We start from the raw sequence: 27170 nt of genomic DNA, 5'->3' as shown, positions 1-27170 counted from the left end.
AAGCATGTAATGAGAAAGTCATTAACTATGCAAATTGACTACTTCACCTATTCTGTTCAGACTTTCCATAACAGTTTTATAGGGCATATGCTTAACAACATATTTAGATGATACATTACATGAGTTTCAAAGAGACTATTAAGGTCTCATTTGGGCAAAGAAGATGCGTTTTTTTAAAGAACCCCTAATGTGTGTTTCTATAATCATGTTTCATGGTATTTTTAATGTTGTTACTGTTTATCAAATATGAAAAATAAGACTTCACAATATTATCAAAATAGTATTCACATAGTAATCATCTCCTACCCATTTAATATTACCTGCTGATCCCTTACCATTGTTTCTAACATATTAAGCTTTATATAGACCTTGTTATATTTTATTTCATACTACTTTTCATGCATAGTATTTTGTGTTATGCACCAGGTAAATTTTTTAAATTTTTACTTTTTAACTCAATTTTTATATTTGCCTTTTCTTATCCCCTCTCCTCCCTACAGGACATTTTTCCTCTTTTTACCTAGTTAAAGATTGATCCTCATTGGACATTAAAGAAACTTAATGAAAAAAATAGTATAAGAGACAAAAACTTGTTCATATTTTTTAAAAGGTTATTGCATGCATTTTAGTTTGCACCTTTTTTAATTCACTCTGGTTCTGGACATGAGATTAAGTTTCCATTTTGTGGCAAGAATGAAAAACATAGGATCATTAAAAATGAAAATTACAATCTCCACCTTTCTTGTTCTTCATAGCCTTGAAAGTAGAAAAAGTAAAAGGCAATGGTACTATTAAAACTCTAATCTGTTATTATTTTAGGGGATATATAAGGAAATAATCTAAGCTATGCCCTCAGGTTCTATAGGAAGGAAGCTATTGCACTACTTCAGTTTGTTTTACTTGCTTTTTCTTTGTTTTTAACCCCAATGGATATCTACTTCTGAAAAGTAATATTTATATTATTTTTCAGGTAGTGATTGAATAGCTTTGATGAAACACTTTGCTTTTTCATGTAGTCAGCCCAAATGCAGACTATAAACTCTATTAATATAAAAACAGAAAGGTCTCAGAATTCAGTTGCAGGTTTAGTATGGCCCAAGTTCAATGTCAAAGCAGTATTTCCCAATAAATAGGAAATAGGAATTTGTCTCTGTCTTGCCATGGATAAAGTATAGCTATTGATCAATTTATAATTTTCCTAGGTTGAGGCTAAATTCAAACATGGAAGGCACACTTCAGAAATTTAGTATAAATCCCACAACCTCTTTCCCTCAGTGAAAATATTATCATGGTTGACTGAAAATCTGTCAACTTTCAGAGAGAATTAGGGCATTGCTAGGTTTTCTGAGATTTGAGGTGTCATTTCAGAATAGCCATATTGGAACTATGTACCTATGCTTTCTTAGCCTAATTTTTACCTTCTGGTAAGAAGGTATATTCTGTCCTGTAGTTGTTTATAAGTAGTCTCTGCATATGTCATCTTTGAATTGAAGCTTCTTCAAGGACATCATCTCTATTCCTTTCCAACATTAAAAATAGTATTTCTCTGTTTATAATAGTCCCCTCTCCCCTAACCTGCATATGAAAGTTAACAACTGGAAAAAGAGTTCCAGACTTCACCATTGCCTTATTGTTAATACTCAAAGACAAGTTCAATCCCAGTAAAGCTCTACATTGTTCTGATTCTGATATTTGTAGATTGGGAGGCAGTGGCAATGATCATTAACCCTTTGGAACCCCTGGGAGCCCCAGCTACTTCTGGCTCCAGAGCAATATTATACATAGGTTCCCCTTATTTAATTCCACCTGGGCTTCTCACCTTTTCTTGAACCACTCAAAATGTGAGGCCTCTGGATACAGATTTCCTCCACCGCCTGCTTCTCTGTGACACCTGGTCCTTCCTTCTCCATGACTTAACACTTTCCCTGTGACTCCTCTATCTTAGTTTTTGTTCACCCACAAGCCAACTGGGAGACAAGGATTTGCATGTTTTTTTTTGTTGTTTTTTTTTTTTTTTTTGAGACAGAGTCTCGCTTTGTTGCCCGGGCTAGAGTGAGTGCCATGGCATCAGCCTAGCTCACAGCAACCTCAAACTCCTGGGCTTAAACGATCCTACTGCCTCAGCCTCCCGAGTAGCTGAGACTACAGGCATGCGCCACCATGCCTGGCTAATTTTTTCTATATATATTTTTTAGTTGGCCAGATAATTTCTTTCTATTTTTAGTAGAGACGGGGTCTCGCTCTTGCTCAGGCTGATCTTGAACTCCTGACCTCGAGTGATCCACCCGCCTCAGCCTCCCAGAGTGCTAGGATTACAGGCGTGAGCCACCGCACCCGGCCAGATTTGCATGTTTGTAGTTGATTTGGGAGGTTATCCCAGGAATCACCAGTCAGGGGATGGAGAGGTGAGACTGAGAGGGAAGATAACCAATCAAGAGTCAGTTATCAAACTAGTCACCTCTGTGGACAACTGGAGCTTCATCCTTTTTGGGAACTGCAGAATCAGTGTGGAACGTATGCCTTGGAGTTATACAGCCAAGAGGGTGAGAAAGTTGGGGTATTTATACTCCAACTCTTGTCAAGTATTGACTGGGGGCTGCTCTGGGGGGGTGATTCCCCACAACTTCCAGCTGACTGTGTATGGGCAGGGCAGACTTTAGCAGCCAGAGAGAGCTATCAGGCAGCTGGAAGTGAGAAGAGCACCCTAATTGTGTATTATACCTCTTAACCATTTCCACTGCACCCTCTGGAATGCTTACTCTATTGAAAATTAATGACCTTAACATTTAACTTCTTTACCATTTTCTGAGACCTGACCCTTCTCTTGCAACCATCTTGGAAGGAGGTTTAATCCTTCTCATGCCACTTAAATCACAGAGTCAAGAGGTAGTATTGGCATTCTCCTGGCTTCTCATAATTAACTTATAGACCATTTTTCTTTCATCCTAGTGCAAATTTTCCTCCTCTTGTAAAAGTAGTAGTAGTAATACTTATGCCCTCCAACAATACCACCTCAGGCTCTCTCCAAATTTCAGGGCATTCCTATATGCATTAAAGACTTTAGTACCTTTCAAGTACCCTGCCACACTCTGGATGACTATCAACATCAACATAGATGAATTTAGTGTCTCAGTTTACCCATCTTCCCAACTCCGGCCACCTTCTCCACCATTCCATTTCAGCCAAGCACTCCCATCTCCACATCCTCAACCTTTTTGACACCCAGAACTGAACCTCCTCTGATACCATAAATGCCCAATATCCAACTTTTTAATGAATTCCCCACCGAAGAGTGGTTTTCACCAGAATTATTTGCAACAACAGCATCTTTCCCAACTCTTCCAAGTCTTCCTTCATAGACTTCTGTCTCAGGAGCCACCCAGCACTCAACTTGTGTCCTAATTACACTCAGAAGTATCCTTTTCCTTCACCAGTCCCTGCACATGCCTGCCTGTAATCCTGTTTTCACCTATACTGTTCCTGGAAACCTCATTCCTTGTCAAGCTCTTACCCATCCATCAAGACCCAGCTCAAACACAGCCTTCTCTGTGGTTCTTCACCAGTTCCCCTCCTGTATCCTGCACATTGAAGTCACTATTTTCTGGTCTGCGTTTCCAAGTAGTGGTAGCTCTGCTTTTCAACTGTCAAATCCTGCCCTGTGGGGTGAAATGGGCAAATTCCTTAGCCTCTCTGTGCCTCAGTGTAATCAACTACCAAATAGAGAAAGTGACAGTGACCTGTCAGTGTCATTATGGAGATTAAAAGAAACAATACGTGAACATGTTTTGGAACCCATAAAGATGAACACAACATGTGTCTTTATTAGGCAGTTGTAAGGAACTAACAGAAAAAGGCAGAATCTTGTGTGGGAACTTTGAATACCAAAGATGACTTTACCATGGATAGAAGGAAAGAACATTGGTGCACGTGGTCTGGGTTGGATTCATGGCTCTACCTCAAATGAGCTGTGTGGCCTTGAACCAGATGGTTAATCTCTTTGAAGAGAGCATGTTTTCTCATGTGGAAAGTGGAAACAATGCAGCCTACCTTGCAGAGTCATTGCCAAGGTTAGACATGATGAGGCTCAAGCAGCCTGACCCCTGGGCGGCCCAGTCAGGAATGAATAATAAATGGAAGCTGGAATAGCTCTGATAACGCAAACTCAAATAGCTCCCAATATTTCCTTATCACCTCCCACCTGGACCAGTAAGGTCGGGGCACACACCCTGGGCAAGAGGCAGTATTATGTGACTTGACAAGGCCTGAGAGAGAGTGATTGTCAGACTCGTGAGAAGGAATTCCATCCTGGGAGGCTGTGCTGCCAACCTGGACAAGTGTCAGGCTCCTGCATTAGGAGTCTGCTTTGCAAACCGGCTCACCCCAGAGTTCTCTGAGTCTCAGCCAAGAGCAGTCTAGAGCATCATATCCACTTCTTCAGAAGTTATTCTCGGACACACAGGTTTGATAGACACAGAAAGAAGCTTCAAGAACATTCAGCATTCATGGGGACTGGGAGAGGAGCAGTTCTTTAGGCAGCAATGAAATGAGCTAACTTCCAGACTGGGCTAACTCTCCTCTGTGTCTTCTGGAATGCTCTCCCTCAGGGCTCCAGGGACAGAAATTAGTGATAATGATTACTAATTACTAATAATTAGTAATGGTTTAGTAACAACAGCAGGCACCACCACTTACGAAAACATGGTTCAGGGCTGTGTACGAGGCACCTCACATATGCTAGCCTACTTAATCCTGCCTCTCCTCACCCAGAGTCCACCCCAGCCTTGAGCCTGCGACTGGGTCTGGAGTAAGGACCATCCAGCTATAGCAGGAGTGGATAAATTTGGTAAATGAGGATTTCTTTGTACTTCTGGTACCTGGGTTCAAGAGCCTCTGTATCTTCATCTCTAAGTGGGAATAATAATACCTAACTCCTAGCCTACTCAGAGGAGTTCATGAGGCATATTGGGTGTGAAGTACTTTACACAGTGCCTAGCATGCAGGAGACATGGAGCAAATTGTTGCTCACGCTGGTAGTTCCTTTCTCAATGTCCCTGGTTGGCCCCACGTAGATCCTGACCATCCCTCTTTGCTCATTCCTCTCTGTATTGAAACCTTGTGCAGAGCAGTCTTCTGATGAAAATGGTCTGAGTTCTGTGACCGCAGGTAGCCAAGCAGCCTGTTTCTCTCTCCTCTCAATTTGTTCTCTCTCTTCCTTAAGGATATGTAGAGCCTTTCCCCTCACCTGCCCCTGCAGAGCTGCAGAGTTGAAGGGTTGCCATGGACACCAGTAGGCCTGGAGACACTTGGGCTAATCTGGGAAGACTTCAAAGGGGTGATCCATGGACAGTGTTCTGAAGAAAGTCGGTGAGGTACCATTTGTTGAAGAAAAGGTAGCAGAAGTTTTAGATGAATGACATTGCACAAAACACAAAAAGTAATGTAGGGGACTCATCAACTGGAAGGGTAAGCAGCTTTCGGTCTCTCGGAGAAACCCATGTGATTTGAGGTCCGGGCCAGTTTCTGCATCTTCTGGATGAGAACACAGATGGCTGGAGGTGTAAGGAGCTCTCCCAGGCTTGCTCCCAGCCTTGCTCCCAGCCTTCTGGGGCATCCTCTGCTCCAGTGCCTGAGTCCCAGGTCATTCTATAGAATGGTGACCCCTAGACAGGCAGGGAGTATTTTCTGTTTTGTTCTCTAGTGTATCCACAGAGTCTAGAACAGTCTTTGATACATAGTAGGAGCTTGTTAAACATTTCTTGAATGAATTCCAATGATCTTTAAAGTTGAAGTTTAGGTGAAAATAAGGGTAGGTGAGCAGAGAGCTACCATGGGGTGTCTCCTACTGGAAAAAATGGTGAGGAAATCATGTTTGAATCTGAGATGCATTTGGAAATCATCAGAGTATTTGGAGAAGGAAACTGACATGATCAATATAATACCTCAGTAAGATGGTTCAAATTGCTTCCAAATAGACCAGCGAGAAAGGAGACAGGAGGCATTCCACTTCTTGCTAAAAAGTTATTTTCCCTAAATATGGTTATTGAATAAATTAATTTGAAAAACAATTTATGTATTGGTTGTAGTGAAAGTCATAGGCTTCTTATCTTATTTCACCTGACAAGGTTGAACATATCCATGGAGTCGAGGGTAAGAATTTAACTTCTCTCACTATAAATTGCAACAAGTTGACATTCAGCCTTGCCTTCTGAAATGCTCAGTTTAAAAACAACAGTCACACATGCTGATGCTAACTCCCTTAGAGCATGCAGCATCAGTGTCTGCCCTTGGGACCAGACATTTATAGTTGCCTGGGTAGCATATTGTCTGTGCATGCTGAAAACATAGAACACAACGATGGAAGTGATGGTAATAGCCATGCCAACAAGATGGACATGATTCTGTTAGCAAAATGGATATAAGCTCTAGATACTTCCTGGACAAGCGTGAGAGCAGAAAATATCCTTGCAATCACTCCACATCCTACATAGCTGTGTGTCTAGGTAGATGAAGTTTATTGAAGCAAATGTAATGGCCAAAAAGTGCTTTAAATGCGCTATTCCTTCCTTCCTTGAATTATTTTCTCTCCCTTTCCTCCCTCAATGCCTGCTCTCATCCACCCACTAGGATCTTTTTTTTTTTTTTTTTTTTGGCAATCTTCAAGGAAAAATAATAAAAAGAAAAAGAACTGGATTTTACATAATACCTTCCTTCCAAGATACTAAAAGCAGTTCACCCATCTATAATTTGTTCTCACAACAATCCTTTGAACAGGCCTGTTATTATTATTATTAACATTATTATTATTTCCATTTTGCAGTCACATCACTTGCTGCTGCTACTTGCAGCTAACACCTCATTTCTTGAACAATTTTAGCCTCTCAGCATATCTATAAAAAAGGGTTCAACTGCCACCTCCCATTTGTGATTGTGCTATGTATTCCATTACAGTTTCTGGCCCTCTGTTTAATTTTCATTTAAAAATATATTAAATTCCTGTATTGTGAGAGCACCCCAGGACTGCTCAGCAGAAGGTGAAGTCAGTGCTGAAAGAGAACAGAATCAAACATAAATATCTTCCAAACTAAAAGGGAAATGGAAGGCAACTGTCAAGGCAAATTGATTTAAATTGCATAAGAATGTGATTTTTTTTTAAAAGAATTGACTCGGGATATGAACTATTCTTTCTAACAGCTTCAACTTGGCAGATGACACTACCTGTCTCTTTCTAATCTCTTCCAGTCTTTCAAATTCCAAATTTGTATTGGCTTCAAATTTTTTAACATCTCAAAAATGTTTCCAGCTTGCTGAATTCCTCTAGTCATCTCACATATTCTATGAAAACAGAGCCTCCCATGGGAATGACCCTGAAATGGCACGAGCCATTTGCAAATGGTCTCTTTTAATTGCCCCAACAATCAGTTCCTACTTTCGCCCACTACCTAATTTGTTTTTAATATGGACAGATTTCATTCAGCACACCAGATATTGAATCTTACATTTACATTTTCCCCCTCTTCCTCTCTTACTCATTTATAGAGTTACGTGAAATTCACATCCTTCTCTCTACATAATAGCTGTCCTATTATTAATATTAGATAGGGCTATAGCAGTCATCTGTTGCTTCGTAACAAATAACTACAAGATCTCAGTGGCTTACTGAACATTTCTTTTTTTCATTGTGGTAAAAAATATATATAACATAAAATTTGCCATTTTAACAATTTAAAATGTATAATTCCGTGGCATCAGTTGTGGTCACAATATTGTGCAACCATCACTACTATTTTCAAATTCCAACACCCCAAACAGAAACTCTGTACCCCTTAAGCAATATCTCCCCACTCTCTCCTTCTCCAAGCCACTGGTAACTTCTAGTCTCCTTTCTGTCTCTATGAATCTGCCTATTCTAGATATTTCATACAAGTAGAGGCATACAATATTTTTCCTTTTGTGTCTGTAGATAAGTGTGGTTTTTTTCTTTTCTTTTCTGTTTTCCTTGAGAAAGGGTCTTGCTATTTGGCCCAGGCTGGGCTCAAACTCATGATCTTCCTGCCTCAGCCTCCCAAGTAACTGGGACACTGGCATATACCACTGTACCTTGCTGGAAATAAGGTGTTTCTTTCTCACACATCTATGAACTGTGTGGGGTAGCTCTGCTGATCTTGGCTAGGCTTGCCTGAAACTGCATATTAGGTTCAGGTCTATTTCACATGTCTCTTATCCTCCTCACACCAAAGGGCTACACATGGCAATACAGAACGTGAGAGGACTAGCAGGAACACACAAGGCCTCTAAAAAAAGATTAGGCTCTAAATTGATACACTGTCACTTCCATACCTTTTCCATTGGCCAAAGAAAGTCATTGGCCAAGCCCAGAGTCTAGTGTCAGCCAAGTAAACTCCACCTTTAGTGCGAGATTGCAAAGGTACACAAAAGTGCATGGATACAGGAAAAGCTGAAGAGCTGGGACCATGTCCTACGTGACTAAAATGTAAGTTCTGGAGTTGGATGGATCCTGCTTTACCACTTTTGGGCCATGCAGCTTTATTAAAAAGTGCTTTAACCTTTCTGAGCCTTGTTTCCTTCTCAGTAAAATCGGGATAATAGTATTACCTATCTCATAGGGTGCTATGATTATTGCTGAAATGTTCTGCATTAGCAATAAAAAATAACAAGCAATGCTATTATCATTCTTAAAATGTAAAGAATAGAAAAGCAATCAAATTCAATAAAACTTTTTTATCTTTGATGTTCATTGAGGTAATGAAGTTTACATTAGAAGAGGATGATGGAAACCATGGAAATTCAGAAAGGGATTTAGAATTACAGACTGAGGACTATTGGTATTTGAAGAACTAGTAACAATCATTTTGTTTATTCATTTTCGTATTCCCTTTTAGCAACAGAATTCTTTCTTCAACAGAAACCTAACCCACAATCTCAGTGCATAAAGTAGCAGAACGGTTCTAGTTGAAAAGATGCAGGGGTATCCAGGGCTTCACCCACTTGCCTGAGTCCCTCTCTCAGAAGGGTTGCATGGAGCACAGTTTGAAAACCACTAGTTTAGTCCAAGCTCCTTCTTCTTTCAGATGAAAAAAAATGAAGCCCATTTGGGTGATGTGATTTGCCCCAGATTCACATAGCTAATTAATTCCAGAGAAGAGAGGAGAGTAGAACCTCCCTTCTTAACTCCTTGCTTATACCATGCTGACTTCTGTGAACTTTCAGTGTTTTATTGATAAATGGCAACCTCTTCTGCTTAATTTTACCTCTTCTCTTCTTTTTCAGTTTGTCCTTTATTCAGATATATCACATGTGTAGGTAGCTCTCATTTATCAGCCATGGTGAAAAAAGGCCCATGTCCATCAGCAAAAAGGGGAAGAAAGGAATGGGAAAGTATATGCAGTAGATACGTGAGTAGCTACAGAAAATATGTGCATATTTACCCTCATATATATAGATCTACTCATATATGTGTGTATATACACACACAATTTTGTAAATCTGACACTTAATATAGTATATTAGAGAGTCATGAGATGGAAGTCAAAATTCTACCCTTAATAATTATAGGGCTTTGGACAAATTCCTAAATATCTCTGAGTTCAACATCCTCTGGGTAAAATGAGGCTAAGAATAGCTGCTTTATAGGGATGTGGCAAGCATGAATGTATATGAGAAACAGAAGCTCCTTTTAAGAATTAATAACACTCAAAAAAAAAGAATTAATAACACTCATCACCTTGGGAGTATTACCAGGGCTGTCAAAATGTCACCCTTGTACTTTCTAAGTTCTGAGCTTCTAGACCCATTTCTCAATTCTACAGAACAACTTACTGATTAAGGACATAGGCTTTGGAGTCAGAAAAGCACAAGTTCATGTGCTGGTTCCACCAGTTAGTGAACTGTGAACTGAGATCATTGAATTAATCTATCTGAACCTCAGTTTTCTCATCTCCAAATAAGGCTGACATTACCTTCTTTACTGGGAAATCCAGAGGCTTGAATTAGGTAACACAGGTAATAGGTGTAGTGCAATGTATGGCACATGGTAAGTATTCAGAACACATTAGCTCTCAATCTTGTTCTTATTTTGTGGTTGCTACTGTTCAAAGTTTTCCCCAGTTTTCTACCCACTGAGGCATAAGGAAATACATTTGGGGAAATACTGAAACATCAGTAGGTGAAATCTTTAAAAATCATATTTTAGAAAAGTACAATATTTCTTAATTTTAGGGAGAAACTATTAAAATATGTTCCCCCAAGAGAATGGGCTACTGTGAGGATTGTTCAATGTGGTTTCTTGTCCCTGAATACCATCTCTATCTCTGTGTGCATTCCAACAATCTAATCTAACTGGCACAACTGTCCCCCTTTAGAATAAGGTAGAGATCATGCTAACATTTTGGGAAAGGATTATCTTATTTCTTGGGAAAATACTTCTAGATGAGCATCTATGCCATCATTGTCCAGCAGATCATTCTGCCATGATGGAATATGGTAGCCTCTAGCCACACTTTATTATTAAGTACTTGAAGTGTGGCTAGTGCAACTAAGTGATTGGATTTAATTTTATTTTATTGAGTGAATTTAAATGTAAATAGCCATAAGTCTAGAGACTGTTTTGGATGTTCTGAGCCAACAAGAATACTGTTTGAAATTTTGATATTTAACTCATCAAATAGCACATCCTTGAAGATATAGACAGGCAAAAACACAATGGAAGGAAAGCTTTCATACTGGAAGCATATCAAATAAGCCAGAAATGAATGAAATGATGTGAATTATCTATCTTTTTCCCAACTCTTCATGATGAGCATGGACTATTATCAACTCTCCACCAGTACTTTAGGGATCCCAATAATTTTCGTACAGTTTGTACTACTTAGTTTGAATGAGTTGAATATGGTATGCTTATACCTTTTTAGCACCCCTCACTCAGCTGGAAAAGCTTTAACTACTTTTTAGATAACTCTAAGACATTTTTCTCAAACTCCTCCTTTGTGAAACATAAATTGATCACTTATTCAACATGATGTCTTTCATTCATAATAGCATTTATCTCCACATGCACTCAAGAATATGTGTTTAGATGACAGCATGTATTGATGGACTGCAACTTGTTCCAGTGGCCACCAGGATAGAAGTAACTCAGTCAGATACTAAGAAGAGTAAAAGAGTAGGGTAAAGGAAGGTTAGTAGAGTCTGTGGAATTAGAGATGCGCATGTCACAGGATTGTCAAGGAATGATATAGCCAAATGAAACAGGGTCATTGGCTGAACACATGAATACCCTATGACCTAGCAGTTCCCCTTCTAGGCATATACCAAGCAGAAATGGATATGTATATTCATTAAAAGACATATGCAAGACTATAGCAGCACTGTTATTTAATAATCCCAAATTGGAAACTACTCAAATGTTTATCAGTGGTAGAATCAATAAATAAATTGTGGTACTTTCATGCAATGGCTACTGCACATCAATGAGAATAAATGATCTACAATTGCACATGACAATTTGGATAAATCTCAAAAAGAATTCTGAGTGAAAAAAGAAAGAAAAACATAGTTTCTACTTTACAATTACATTTATATAATGTTCCAAATGAAGTTATACTATTCTATGGTGTTAGAAATTAGAATAGTGGTTATCCTTGGGGTTTATATCTGGAAGGGAGTACAGGTGGTTTCTGGGATATAGGCAATGTTCTGCTTCTTTGTCTGGATCCTGTGTACAATTATCTATTGGTATATAACAAATTATCTCAAAACTTAGCAACTCAAAACCACAAACATTCATTATCTCACATTTCCTATGGATCTGGAAATGGGGTGCAGCTTAGCTGGGTGCCTTTGGCTCAAGGTGTCTCACAAGGCTGTAGTGAAGGTATTGTATGGGGCTGTGGTCTCATCTGAGGCTCAACTGGGAGGGAATTTGCTTCTAAGCTCACTCACACATTTCTTGGCAGGATTCAGTTTCTCACAGGCTGTTGGACTGAGGGCCTCAGTTTCTTAATGACTGTTGGCCAGGACCTCCCGTGGTTCTTTGCTATGTGGGTCTCTCCGAAGGGCAGCTCACGACATGGTATTTGGTTTCCCTCAGAGCAAGTGAGCAAGAGTACAAGAGGGAGTAAGCACACAATATGGAAGCCATAGGGTTTTTTTAACCTAACCTTGGTTATGACATCCTATCACTTTGCCATATTCTATTCATTGGAAATGAATCAGTAAGTGTGGCCCACACTCACGGGGAGCAGATTATACACAGTCTGAGCCCCACAGGGTGATCATTGGGAACCATCTTAGCGGCTGCCTACTGTATGTGTGTTTAGTGTGTAAGATTTAATGAGCTATACACTCAAGATTTGTGTACTTTTCTGTATGTACATTATACTTGGAAAGTGTCACTGATTGAATAATTAACAGGACCTCTGGATCTCACAAAAGAGACATGCAGCCTTCAGACAAACTTTACCAAACTGGAGGTTCTTAAATTTAAAAAGTCTGGCCTCCAGAAACAGAAATCCTTTTTCCAACCACCTCTGCCAAGCTGGGGAAATTGTGACTTTTCTAGGTCTTTGCCCCTCTACCCTGCACACCATCATAGTACATATCTGTGGTCACCACTGCCTCTGAAAATCTATGAATCCCAAAAGACTGAAGGGTTCTTTCCAGTTGGAAGAGCACAAGGCCTGGTGTTCTTGTCATAGAAAGGGAAAGTGGCCTGCCATGATGGTTTCAAGTCCTGGGGTTCCTGTGGCCAATTCCATGGTCAGACTCAGTCAGAGCAGGGAAGCCTGTGATCTGGTGAAGAAGGTAAATTGTATTATTTAAAATCACCCTCTAGTAATGACACACATTAAAATGAGAACAGAACACAAAGGTTCCTTGAGCAAACATCAGGATGATTGCCATGGGCCAAAATCATAAATATGCTAAACACCGTCTCTGATTTCAGGGTCAGCCCGTTTCTAGTAACTGCTTACCTTTACTCTTAAGGACCTGTGCCCAAGACCATGAACATGAATAAAGGCAGGAAAGAAGGGACTAAACCAGGGAAGTCTTGTCCTAGGTGATGAGAATATAATAGCAATTCTGAAAAGGCTTGCGAAATGTTAGTAAAGGAGCTGCCAGTTAAAATGCACTCTATTTCTCACTATAAAAGAAGGCTTTCGGCCGGGCGTGGTGGCTCACGCCTGTAATCCTAGCACTCTGGGAGGCCGAGGCGGGTGAATCGCTCAAGGTCAGGAGTTCGAGACCAGCCTGAGCAAGAGCGAGACCCCGTCTCTACTAAAAATAGAAAGAAAGTATCTGGCCAACTAAAATATATATAGAAAAAATTAGCCGGGCATGGTGGCGCATGCCTGTAGTCCCAGCTACTCAGGAGGCTGAGGCAGCAGGATCGCTTAAGCCCAGGAGTTTGAGGTTGCTGTGAGCTAGGCTGATGCCATGGCACTCACTCTAGCCTGGGCAACAAAGCGAGACTCTGTCTCGGGGAAAAAAAAAAAAAAAAAAGAAAAAGAAGGCTTTTGGCTTCTTCTCAATAACTATCCGATTTTTCTCTGTCATTTGTCATAACCATGGCTGGATTGCCCATCAGTGGAGCACACAACGTGGTGACCTGCTTTCTCTTGGTGTCCATCTCGCTCATCCATGGGAATGCGTTTAAGGAAAACAGCCAGCCTATTTTTTTTTCAGTATTTTTTGTGCTTTCAGTTTGTTATGTCAGTTTCTTCCAATGGTATTTGTAAGAAGTGCTCTTAAGAATCAAGGCTCATCTAGAAGGCCTTCTGGAGAATCTTACTACTTAACGATTTCACAGCTATTGACAATAACTATCTGTTGCCTGCATTGCTGCCTTAACCCTTACTGGACCCTTGCTTCCACTTTGTCCTCCTGTAGTCCATTCCCAGCTTAGTGGCCAGAGTGACCTTTTAAAAACATGTATTTTGTCATTCCTCTGCTCCAACTCATAGGTAAAGCTACACTGTCTTAATGGCCTGTCAGGTTCTTGCCCTTCTCTTTGACCTTTACTGCCTAGAATTCCTCCCTAATCCAAGGCAGACTCACAGAGCTCCTGGCTCTTCCTCAGACTTCCTTGGCAGGCTCCACTTGAGGGCTTTTGCGATGGCAACCCCCTGTCCCTGTAAGGGTCTGCCCCCAGACAGCTGCATAGTCAACTACCACGTCGACTACAGATTGTTGCTCAGATGTCACCTCTTAGTGAGGCTTAACTTGTCCACCTTATTCAAAATGACATGGCAGGCCACTCCACCAATACTCGCAAATGCCCCCTTTTCCTCCACATCACATCATCTTCAGCATGCCATATTATATATATATATATATATATATATATATATATATAGTATATTTGTTTTTTATTTGTCATTGAATGTCTTCCCTCTGTAGAAGCTGAGCTCTGCCAGGTTTTATTGTCTCTTGTAGCTCAGGGTTTCTCAATTTCACCACTATTAACATTTTGTGCTGGATAACTCTTTGTTGTAGGGACTGCCCTGTGCCTTGTAGGATCTTTAGCAGCATCCCTTGGCTCTACTCATTAGCACTTCCAGTTGTGACAACCATAAATGTCTCCAGACATTGCCAAGTGCCCCCTGAGGAGTAAAAATCACTCCCCATTGAGAATCACTGATGTATCCCAAATGCCAGGCCCTAGATAGATACTCAATAAGTATTTACTGAAGAAATGAATGAAGGGAGAGCTATTTAATAACACATGTGTATAAAATAATTTAACATTTACCTCGTGAGAGCTTGTTGCTTTTTATAAGTCTTAAATATAAGTACCATTTTCATCCATTAGTCAAATAAATAATTCAAAGGCCAAAGACAACGTTCATTCAGCAAAAAATGAATTAATGGACCAAAAAATTAGGTCAAACCAAAAACAGATATACATGCAAACAAGACTCTCTTAGCAGTAGTTTCCAAATTCAGAGTGCCAAATCTGAAATTTTATTGCAAAGGTTTACAAAATAAAATAAAATACAGAGTTTGAAATGATATAATTTCATCAAAATGTTAATTTTGATAATAATTATATCAATTATATGGATTTTAAGCATAACAGCCTAATATTCTTCACAAAGAAAATCACAGCCTAAGCCTTAAATACGTTCAGTAAAATGTGAATTAGACTTTGCAAAGAATTCTGGTTTCTCCCTAGGTTCATATTCAAGTCATTGGTTGTATGTAAGCTATTTAATTCTAAACCTAAAATTACAATGTACTTTAATCCTTTTGCTGAAAAATTCAAATATATACCCCACAATGCAATACCAATTGTGCCTTTCAAATTATTCTTTACAGTAAAGCATTTTTAGTCCAAGATGCTAATTGGTTCCTCTTCTCCCCTAAGTTTATTAGTTCTTTTCCTCTCCACCCCAACCTTTAAAAGTCCATAACTAATGTTACAAATGTGCTAATCTTACTCCCAGCAGTAAGGACATCCTTTTCCACACTTCAATATGTTTATATAAGACAGTTGTTTGTTTGTTTTAATGCAGGTTGCAGTATACTGGGGAACCATCAGCTTGGATACTTTCCGTTCCTTGTTAAGGGAGATATGTTCAATTTCAAAACCATTTGACACCTTTGAGTGCCTGTTTTTTAAAAACATAGTTTTCAAATTTTTTATAAGAAGATGATGTTCTATAATAGTTACCTATTGCTTCCTAACAAATGCTATGGCTTAATAACATAACTATCTCTCGTGGTTTTGAGTTGACTGAGCTCATCCAGATGGTTCTCACTGAAGTCTCTCATGTGGCTGCAGTCAAATAGCAGCTGTGACTGGAGCCATCCAAAGGCTTGATTGGGTTGGATATCCAAGATGGCTTCTTCACTCGTGTGTTGTTGCTGGACTTAGATAGCTGACATAGCTGGGGCTAGCCAGGCATCTCTCCCTCTCTCCACACTGCTTCTCCACATGTCTAGCTTCTGCACAACGTGGTGGTCACAGGGTTGTTGGACTTCTTACATGGTAGCTGGCTTCCCTCAAAGTGAACATTCCAAGAGATCCGTGTGGACAGCGTAAGGCTTCTAGGATTCTTGAACGTTGTAAGCCTTGCAAGACCCAAAAGTCATGCAGTGTCACTTCTGCAATATTCTATTTGTCAAAAGTGAATCACAGAACTAGTCCAGATTCAAGGAGAGGAGACTACATAAAGGTGTGAATACTAGGAAATGTGGTTAATGAGGGCCATCTTTGAAACCCTCCATCCAAGGATGGGAAAAGATGAGTGATACAATTATCCAGTTTTTCAGGATAGACTCATATTGCTTAATAAAGATCTTTTCTTAAATTCTCTTCACTTTCCCTTTGGCTACCAAACTAGTAGTCTTTTTGATCAGCAATATAACCCCTCACTGAAGAGTGAAAATGGTAGTGGGAGAGACATTTTCTGTAGAATTGGTAGAAGCCAAGCCAATGCTACTGGACAAGTGGATTCTTTAATCTATCTCATTTATGTCTCTGTTGCCCTGATGACCATGGTGGCTTCATTATGCCCATTTTCTTCCATAACACCCCCTGAACATAATTTAGAGATGACAAATAATCCCTTTCCTCTTCTTTGTAGGCATCAGGGTAGAGGCAAGCTTCAGCAACAATGGGCAGAGTGTAAATGCTTCATATAGTCCATGACAGATTACGCTTAACCATAATATGTTGACCTTTTCTAAATGCTTGGTCATTTTGCTGGACATTTCCTTTCTCTGCAGCTAATGGCTTCAGTACTGTTAGGAATTGATTCAGTGGATAATTATAATCTCTATTCAGAGTGTTGCAAAGGTCAACTAGATGAAGCATTAAACGCCCATTCCAAGTGTTGTCCTGTGGCAACTTTTCTGAAAAAGCTGCTTCCCTCCAGCTTTGCAAGCAACTGACTAGGCTGACACTACATTATGACTGGTTATCAAATCAGAAAAATCATAGAGTTCTTTTCACATCTCTGGGTTCAGATGGGAAGAGAAAATGGGAGGCAATCAAGTGACTTTATCACAAAATACCGTAGGATGGAGGAAAGGTCCTTCTGAGCAAAGAGTCATTGAAGAAACACTGTTAATTAGTTCTTATTTCCATCAACAGTAGCTGCCCACCAGCAGAGAGTTTAAGGGCTGAGATGCACTAGCTTGCAGAAAAGAATAGTTTTCTAATCTCTTTGAAGAACTCTGAAGTGCAGGAAGAAGAAAGAATCCTATACATACATATATTTATCTTAGAAGTGAGAGTTCAATGCCCCTTTGCTATGCCTTACCACCTTTCTTTCCAAATAAAAAACACTGCACATCAATCTTTTCAAGTTAACGTTAGAATATCCTTTTATGGCTTACAAAATCCTTTCATGTATAGCCCTAAATTACCTCTTTGTTTGCCTTTCAAAAGCCTAACCTTTCAGCCTTCATAGATTGAGTACTTACTTCCACTTTTAAAGTTTAAAATCATGTTGTTAACTTGTTTGGACTTAATGTTTTTAAAGCAAGACTATTGAATTTTGACATAAAATACCTTCCTGTATATTTTCATTATTTGATTTTTATTTTGTTTTGTTGTCCCAATCTCTGAGAAAATCACAGTGCCCTTCACAACTCTGTTAAATTAGTATCAATCTCTGAGTTGATTATGGGATCTATTTAGTTCATCTAGAAGGGAAATATACAATAGCACATACCAATATGATTATATATTGCAATATTAAAATGGCATAAATATAAAATGAGAAAGGCAGTTAAAGAAAGGCACCCAACTATGTTACTCTAAGAAATAAAGAACACCAGCTTTAGCTTCATTGTTCAGAGAGATTTTAATATTGAAAATACTACCTCATTAGAATCTGAGGTACTCACATAGCTTTGCTTACTGTAACAAAATTACATGGAATGAAATTATAAAATGGGATATGATGTTAAAGTATGGCATACAACCACTGATGCTGGGTGCCCTGAACATGTTTCAAGGGACTCCCCATCAAAAAAGGATAAGAGCCATGCACAGTGGCATGTGCCTATAGTCCTAGCTACTCGAGAGGCTGAGGTGGGAGGACTGCTTGAGCCCCGAAGTTCAAGCCAGCCTGGGGAACATAGTGAGACCCTGTCTCAAAAAAATTTTTGAAAAAAGATAAGAAGACTCTGGGAGGCCGAGGCGGGTGGATCGTTTGAGCTCAGGAGTTCAAGACCAGCCTGAGCAAGAGCGAGACCCCGTCTCTACTAAAAATAGAAAGAAATTATATGGACAACTAAAAATATATATAGAAAAAATTAGCCAGGCATGGTGGCACATGCCTGTAGTCCCAGCTACTCGGGAGGCTGAGGCAGAAGGATTGCTTAAGCCCAGGAGTTTGAGGTTGCTGTGAGCGAGGCTGATGCCATGGCACTCTAGCCTGGGCAACAGAGTGAGACTTTGTCTCAAAAAAAAAAAAAAAAAAGATAAGAAGAGACTTTTTTCAAAGAATTAAAGAGAGAGGAGCTAAAGGAAAATTTGACAAGAGCAGTTTATACTACATTATCCCCCAGAGATCAGCACTGTGATTTAGGGATTAAAATGATGTTTTTAACAAACTCAACTAGTTAAAAAATATTGGCACTGCAATTTGAAATTACTCTTCAAAAGTAGAAAATTTACATGGAATTTATTATGAACTAATTATTTTCTAAATATGCTTCTAACTGTATTTTTAAAAATCTCTAGCTGTTTTAGGTCTTCCTAAAAAGAAGCTATCTGATTGCTTGAATATGACATCTTTCATTCCTGATTCTAATCATTCTAAGGCTATTTTAACATAGCTTAGATCTTTTTTTTTTTCCTCCTTAGGATCTTAGGGTTAAGAATTCTAGGGGATCCAAAATATTGTGGATTTAATTTTTCTTGTCTGGCAGATTAGAATAAAATAATTATAATGAGGCAAAAAATATAAAAGAAAAGCATGTTCCCAGTCCTTATGATAAATAACATACTATAATATTTTATTTCAATTCAGATAACTTCATTTATTCATTAAATAATAAAATTAAAGTTAATCTAGGTTATGTTTCAGGCAATTTACAGAACAATACTATAGACACAATGACTTTAAATATTATATAATCAACATATTTTGAAAACCAGTTCCTATTTTCAAATTAACAAGGTATGCTGAACAATGCTTCCTCCTGAAGCTCTTGACAGGAAAAAAAATCCTGTGTAAGGAGACATCATGGGTGGAAACTACTTTTGAGATACTTATAGATAGCTAGGTTATAAGTCTCTCTTTATTAGTGTGACAGACAGAATATAAGATGGAACCCAATGATCCCTGTCCCCTTGTACTCGTACTTTTCTGTATTCCCCTCCATTTTAGTGTGGATGAAATCTTCTAAACAATAAAATATAGTTCCCTTTCCAGAAATGAACAAATAATTATGTTGCCACTGGGCATTGCTCTAGAGAAATTCAGCATTTGTCACACAGCCTTACGGGCCCATCTATTCTCCCGCCCACCCCACCACTTCATGTTTTTGCTCTGACACTTATCCCCCATTCTTGTGTTTACATTTTTATTGTTTCTTCTTAAGGTTCTAAGCCTCTCTGTCTTAGTCAGTGATTGTTTGGATTCAAAGAATATGATCTGTTCAAGTCAGTTTAAATAAAGAGACATTGGGAATAAATGTAGCAAGCTGGTCTCAGGGTGCTATGATAAGGCGACTATGTTCTTTTCCCCCATTGCCCATTTGTAACAGCTCCCCAGGACCAGTTCTTCCTTAGCCCTCAACAAAATCTCAGGCAGGTCCCATAAACATGTTGAACAGGTTCAGAAAAATCACTCGTACACTTGTAATCACAGGAATTTGTAATCTACAATTAAGATGTTCAATTGTCATATAATAGTCAAAACTCTCAACTCCACAAAACTTCTCTCTTGCCCCTATTTCAGGCCTAGGAAGTCTGCAGGGGGTTAAGGAGCACTGTCAATGTTTTCTCTATTGCCCCAGCATTCTGCTCTAGCTTTAGCTCCTTCCAGATTGAAAGGAGGCCAGAGTGGTGAGGTAAAAAGCAGGAAAAGTTCTTACTTCATTGGCACCAATGTGATCTAGCATTGGTTTGCTCTATCCATGGAAGATAATGCAGGTGGACTCTTTCCCTTGTGGGTAGGTGCTTCTGTGGCTTCCTGTGTGCTACCCTCCAGCAGCACCATCCTCCCAAGTGTTCTGAGTCTTTGTGAAGTCGTAGTTCTAGTCCTCCTCACCTGTCCTGTTGATTTTTCTCTGCCCCTACCCCGCTCCCTACCACATGGTCCAGCCCAGCCAGAGCGAGTGGGCCAGCCACAAATCAGTACATGCTAGAAATGCTGCTTGTAGAGGCTTCTTCAAGGGAGCAGCTTTGCAGCATATCCCCTTTGCCTTACTCATTAGAGCAATAAATCACAAAAGCAGGTAATTAATTACAACCTAAAGTAGAAAAAGTCAGCTCCTCTTTGACAAAATGGCAACTGACCTTTCTCCTACTCATGATAAAAAAGGAACAAAGAAAAGAAGGAGGAAAAACTATTATAACCCATAATATGATTTTTTTCCACAAGGGTTTGAAAGGTTTGGGTTACTTGGAGGAAATGAAATAAAACATCATACTACATTGTTCTGCTTTTAGCTATGAAGTGTTCCCTGTTGTGAACAATATTTCCAATCAATGCGTGTCTGAAATATTTATCATCCCAGGGTCCTGAGCATTGTTACCAGGGACTTACTAAGCTACATCGTGTGGGAAGTGATGTTTATTGGGATGTGTTTTTATATAAGAAACCTACAATGACATTTTTCTTTCCTGATACTGATCCTAAGAAGATAATGATGTTCCAAAAATTGATAGAATTTTTAAAAATCTCTTCCCCGACATACAGAGAAATTTTTAAGCAACAAAGAAAAGTAGGCTAAAGGAAAATCAGAAGGGGAGAATCAATTTTGAGAGCAGTGAAAAATGTAGAAACTGATTGAGTTGATGTTTCTAAAACTGTTCTTCCCTCACAGAATTTTATTTTAGGGCCCTGCTGTTTGGCAGCACAGATAATATCACCCAATGTAAACTGCCTAGGAAGCTTTCAATTGGGTAGTTTGTTACACTTGGGAAACACTTGATTTTGGTTTTCTATGTGGTCTGAGAGCCCACTTCTGAGCTGTTTGGTTTACTCTGCCCTTGGAGTCCATGCAATATTTGCCATACATTTCGTTTTCAAAGAAAACAGTCACTGCTTAGAGTCCGGGCTCTGTGTGTTTCATAAAAATGTTTGTTTTTCTCTCTTACAGAAGCTGCAAAGAATCGATACTCCTTACTGTCATTCAGCCTTACCCTGTAAGTATTCTGTGAGTAAAAGTGCCACTGAATGATCTCAGACTTCTAATCTCCTCTGCCCACTCCGGTAAAACCACGAGGATGAATAACAGCAGAGAAAAATAACGTGCATTCACAATACAGGTTTAAAAAAATCTTGATTATTGTACTTTATACTTCATGTTAGCAAAGTCGTTATTGGAGAGAAAACAAAGTAATGCATTTCCTAAATATCTTGAAAGGCAATCCACGACTCAGTCCTATGCAACTGTCACATCTGGAAATCACACCAAACTCAAGACTCTCTTATGGTTTCCAGCTTAAGAATCACAAATCTTGTGGGAATATCGAATTGTAGGAGGTTGAAACACAATTGTTATTCTCATCCTCATCTAAATAATTTGGTGGAGGACTGGATGTTTTAGCAAAGCCTGTTTAAAAGTAGATATTGGAGGAAATACGGCTGTCAGAATTTGATTTCAGCCACTTTGGTTAGGAAAGTGGAAAGTGATTAAAAAGTTGGACTGACTTCAGTTCCCGTGTTTTTTTTTAAACAACTTTATCATGGTATAATTGGCCTACTGTAAAATTCACCCATTTTAACTGTACCGTTCAATGGATGGTCTTTATAAAATGAACTGAGGTATGCAGTCATTACCACATACAGTCTGAGAACATTTCCATCACTCCAGTAAGATCCCTTGTTCCCATTTACAATTAATCCCTGTTCCCACCCTCAGTCCCAGGCAACCACTAATTTACTTTCTATTTCCATAGACTTGCCACTACTTGTGAATTTCATACATTGTCAGTTGAACTGAAAAATACCGAGGCAGATTCCTTCAGATTTTTCCCAAAGTGGTTACTGTCAGTCTGGCCTTCATATGGAGTGGCACAGATTCCAACCTGCTTAAGTGTCTATTTTCTTCCTGGTAGAGTTAGAGCATTTCTACATCAATTAAAAGGCTCTGGTATTTACCAGTCTCCATCTTCCAATCAAACTCTTCATGTCCCCTGCCCCAGAATTTTTCTCCTAAGCATGGGGGCTAGGCATTTTAGGCAGGAAATAATACGTATTCAGGATTCCAGTAAGATCACAAATAGAACTAACCAAGACAACAAATTATGCCATCCAGGACATAACTACGTATATTAAAAGCTCAGTTTCATCTTGACTGTAACTTATAGTACCAACTCTTTTGACAGAATTTACATATACACATTTGGACTTAAAAACTAAGGAGGCCCCAGGATGTAAGAGAACCAAAATTTGAGATCTAGCTCCCAGCACTGTAACGGGTGACACTGTAGCCGTTCAGAAGCTCAGTCTCCTCATCCATATGAGGAAGGGTGGGATCACATCTCGTCCAAGGGCCTTCCCACGCTACCATCTCATGAGTCCATGATTCCTTCCATGTGCTTTGATATAAAGTACAGCTGGGCTGTTTTTAGATAGTTTTAGTTAACCAAATTGTCATTCTCACCTACTTCCAATCCACCCACACTTCTTAATTTGTTTGCAGTGGACAAAAAAAAAATGGTAAAGCCAATGTAAATGTCCATAAGCATGTGATTGAGCAACTATAAATTCCTGGTGGAACTTCACGTTTACATCATCTTTCCTGAATTCTCTCTCCCCACATTTATAACCTATTAGAGATGCAAGAGAACCATTTTAGTCCAACCCAGGTTATTTTTGCAACATTGGATAAATACCCCATGCAGTAAACTTAGAAAGAGGAGTTTTGCATTCAAGTTTAAGGTTGTGTCTTGTGCCTTTGCTTGCTCTTTTTGCCATTTGAGTCTGTGTGACTTGTTATTCATTTGAATATTCATTACTATCAGTGTACCATGGAAGTTCCTTTTAACAGATAATCTAGAATTTTCTAGGAGTTTGAGTGGCTGTCACTGTTGTGCTATATTGAAAGGCGACATTTAGCCACATTTAGGAGGAAGTGTTGCATGTTTTTATGGCCAACAGCTGTACCTCTGCTCAGGGTCACTCTTCCCCTGCCTGCTCATTGCAGATAAATTCTCGTCTTTGACTTTGCTTTGACCAACGCTCCTTACTGAAATGACTACCACATACTCTATTCCCACTACCTCCTTGGCCTAGCCAAATCCTTTTCACCTTTCATGCCTCAGCCCAAATTCTAAATGCTACTTCGGGGGGTTGGAATCTTGGTACTGTTGACATTTGGGTTGGAAAATTCTCTGTTGTGGGGCCATCCTGCCTCATAGTATGTTTAGCAGCATCCCTGGCCTGGACCCATTAGATGCCAATAGCAACCTCTCTTCAAGTTGTGACAAACCAAAATGTCTCCAGATGTTGCCAAATGTCCCTTTGGAGCAAAATTGCCCCTAGATGAGAACCACTGTCCTACCTAAAGCCTTCCTTTACTGTTCCAGTCCAGAGTGGCTTTTCCCTCCTCTGAACTGTAGAAGTTGAAATAAAGGAATTGAAACCCCAAAGTTACTTAAATAGATACACTGACACGGAGAGGAGAGCAGATGGAAGAAGAGACTGCAGTTTTTTTTTTGTTTTTTTTTTGTTTTTTTTTTTTTGAGACAGAGTCTCACTCTGTTGCCCGGGCTAGAGTGAGTGCCGTGGCGTCAGCCTAGCTCACAGCAACCTCAAACTCCTGGGCTCAAGCGATCCTCTTGCCTCAGCCTCCTGAGTAGCTGGGACTACAGGCATGCGCCACCATGCCCGGCTAATTTTTTCTATATATATTTTTAGCTGTCCATATAATTTCTTTCTATTTTTAGTAGAGATGGGGTCTCGCTCTTGCTCAGGCTGGTCTCGAACTCCTGAGCTCAAACAATCCGCCCACCTCGGCCTCCCAGAGTGCTAGGATTACAGGCGTGAGCCACCGCGCCCGGCCGAGACTGCAGTTTTTACTTGTACTTTTATGTTTGGATTTTCCTACAAGCAAATTGCTTTTTGTAAAAAAAAAATTTATTGGGTTTCATTTATTTGCTAAACATCCTCTTGGCAATCAAGATTGACATACAGAAACAGATGACCCAGCAGACCAAAAGAAAGTTCATAAATTCTACTTTTATTACAGATAATAAAAATTAGCATTTAAATTTTCTTTTGCAACTTTCTGGCCAGCATTTTTTATGTTGCACCAATTCTGCATGGTAAGGGCTAATAAAGACAGAGAGCCAATATTTACACCTTCCTGCCACATTCCACATGTGCTCAGGGCACCTAACATGGCCCAACCACAGAAATCATCTCCAAGGAGGCCCAGGTCAAGGGGGCCTGCAAAAAGAGTCTTAGGATCCCCGAAATTCTTTGATGAGAATTATTTCTTAACAGGTTGCTGCCTCATTTTTTTGAGTGTTACGGAGGGCTCCCCTGCCCCGCCCAGTGGAAATACAGATGCAGAAAAGTATGAGTCAGCAAACCTTTTCCTTAGAGACAACCAGTATAAACATTTTGACCTATTTCCTTCCAGTCTTTTTCTTATGCCTTCATTGAGGTCATATTGTACATATAATTTTATTGTGTTTATTTCACTAAATGTATCAAAAAATCCTTCATAAGCATCATTTAAATGGCTGCAAAACATTATATTGAACCTAGATTGACTTAACCAACACCCTATCATTGGGCCCTTCACACTGTCTTTAATGTTTTGCTATTATAAATAATTCTGCAAAGAACATCTTTGTATATGAGCCTTTATCTGTATTTTGTAGTATTTCCCCAGGATGGAATTTTAGAAGGAGAATTTCTGGGTCACTCATGGATTTTATTTGTTTGGTTCTAATAAACCATTTCCTTTCCTTGTACTGTTATCTTTTTTTAATGATAGACCTTTCATTGGCTAGCTTCTTCCTTCTCTCCTTTGACTCTGCCTTCTACAGTTTCCAAGTCTAGAACTTCCAAAATTCCCTACCCAATCTTACCTGAGATGGGGAATATTTAAAGAGTCTCTACAACCTCCCCTCACACAACCCCAACTTGATAGGACTTGGGTTAAGTCACTCTCTCTGTTCTGGTGTCTCTGAGCTACCATAATTCACATTCCCTTTGGTTCCTTCTAGTCCAAAGAGCTGAGGGACTTGTTTGCCTGCCTCCCACTTCCTACCTTTTTCTGTGTTTCACATACCTGAGGGAGGCTACATACCTCCTCATGGAAACCTCAATGTAGCAAATGCTGTCAGAGCCCAGGTCATGTTCCCTTGGCATGTGTCATGCTGAGACCACTGGCCTACTTTCCAATGGAGAGCACTGGTAATTCTTTGCCTGTGGGCTTTTTCTGGCCCCAGGAGCATGCTCTTGGAGCAAGCCACAAGTGCTGAGGAACTGTCACTCCCAGAAGGGCAGTGTTTTGTGTTTTCTTAGGTGATGGTCAGTCACGTGTGGCCATAAGAGGGGACATAGGAGAGGTGCAGGGAAAAAAATGATTGTTATACTCACAGCTCCCAGAGAGACTGCATGCCAACAGGGGCGCTCACCTGGGAGGAAGTGCAAAGGAGCAGACTGAACCAATCAGATGGGGAGCAGAGAGACAGGGAGAGCGCAGGGGCAAGTGCCTTTGTCAGAGGTCAGACTGGAACACACAAGAAAAGGTGCAAGAGGATTTCACTGATGTTTTTAAATGTCACTAGGTCACAGTCAGGGGAGGGTAAGAAGGGAAACTTTTGGTAGGGACCCACCTTGTCACACTGGCACACCCGGTCGCCTGGGCAGGGTGCTCACAGCCTGTTTGTGGGGATGTTGAGGCAGCAGAAAAATATGAAGTTTTCAAATTTACAATACAAATAGCCACTCCAGAATTGACTGACAGGAACTGGTAGATAAATATGCCAGCTCCCTCTCTCCTCTGACAGTAGAACTCTGAGGTCTTCCCTTTGCCAGAGGTTCCCAGCAGGAGCAGGTTCCGGTTGCCTGCAGTGATGCCTTACTTAACAGTGAAGGCTTTATTAATATTATTGGCTGACTCCCTCTTCCTCTCTCCCTCCCCGACTCACCTGCCTGGGATTCCTGGGAGCACCTCCCAAACCAGTAGCTGCTTGTGACTTTTTATCTTAGGGTCTACTTTTTGGAAACTTCAAACTAAGTCAGCCAGTGATAACTTTAGGCTAGTCCTCACCAAATATTTCCTCAATGTCTGCAATATAAGTCGTACTGTAGAGCTACAGGAATTAAACATTCAAGACCTTACATTTCAGTTTCAGAAATTAGTCTTATTTATGGAATTTTTTCAAACTATGTTCCTGTACCTTCTAAGAGCATCTAAAAGCATCAAGAGCATGCCACACTCTATTGTTGCCACTTTAGCAACAGTAAATTCGGAAAGAGGTACAGGGGTTGATTAGGGGCTTGCTAATTTTAAAATTAATTAACATCAGGAGAATCTGATTATTCTAAATGGTAATTATTTGTCATTTCCACCACAGGATATGAAGTGCTTGTGATCAGCACCTACAGGTTGCTAAGAATTAATTCTCCAGGCTTTTGGGAGGTCCACAGTGTATATTTTTTGAGCAGCAAAGAGATATCAGAGTTAGAACTATAGTCATAACTGGTTTACACTACCCCATATACCACGAGTAACTCCCGTCAGTGAAATAAGCCATTACTTTGTCGTTTCTCATCAAGTTGCCTTCAGACTTGGAGAATTTATGTTTCTATTATCAAAAAGTAATTTTAAAAAAGGTATGTCCATTATATAAAACAGTCACAAACCCAGGACAAGAAAAATGCACTTGTAGATTGTTAGTTAGAAGTTCATCATGGGCTGGGCATGGTGGCTCACTACTGTAATCCTAGTGCTTTGGGAGGCTGAGGCAGGAAGATCACTTGAGGCAACATATCAAGGTATCT

General features: G+C 39.8%; 1 protein-coding gene across 7 annotated transcripts in view; it reads left to right on the top strand.

Moving 5' to 3' along the window:
- The window catches only part of FRMPD4 (FERM and PDZ domain containing 4), a 796138-nt gene that overhangs the window by 726377 nt on the left and 42591 nt on the right, over positions 1-27170 (top strand). For all 7 annotated transcript variants that reach the window (XM_069462953.1, XM_069462955.1, XM_069462957.1 and 4 more), the window contains one exon: positions 21301-21346. In XM_069462953.1, coding sequence (XP_069319054.1) covers positions 21301-21346 — 46 coding nt within the window. The remainder of the gene's footprint in view (positions 1-21300; positions 21347-27170) is intronic.

Source organism: Eulemur rufifrons, chromosome 30, assembly GCF_041146395.1.
Source record: "Eulemur rufifrons isolate Redbay chromosome 30, OSU_ERuf_1, whole genome shotgun sequence".
In the NCBI taxonomy this organism is placed as follows: domain Eukaryota; kingdom Metazoa; phylum Chordata; class Mammalia; order Primates; family Lemuridae; genus Eulemur; species Eulemur rufifrons.
This window is presented reverse-complemented; position numbering and strand designations above follow the sequence as displayed.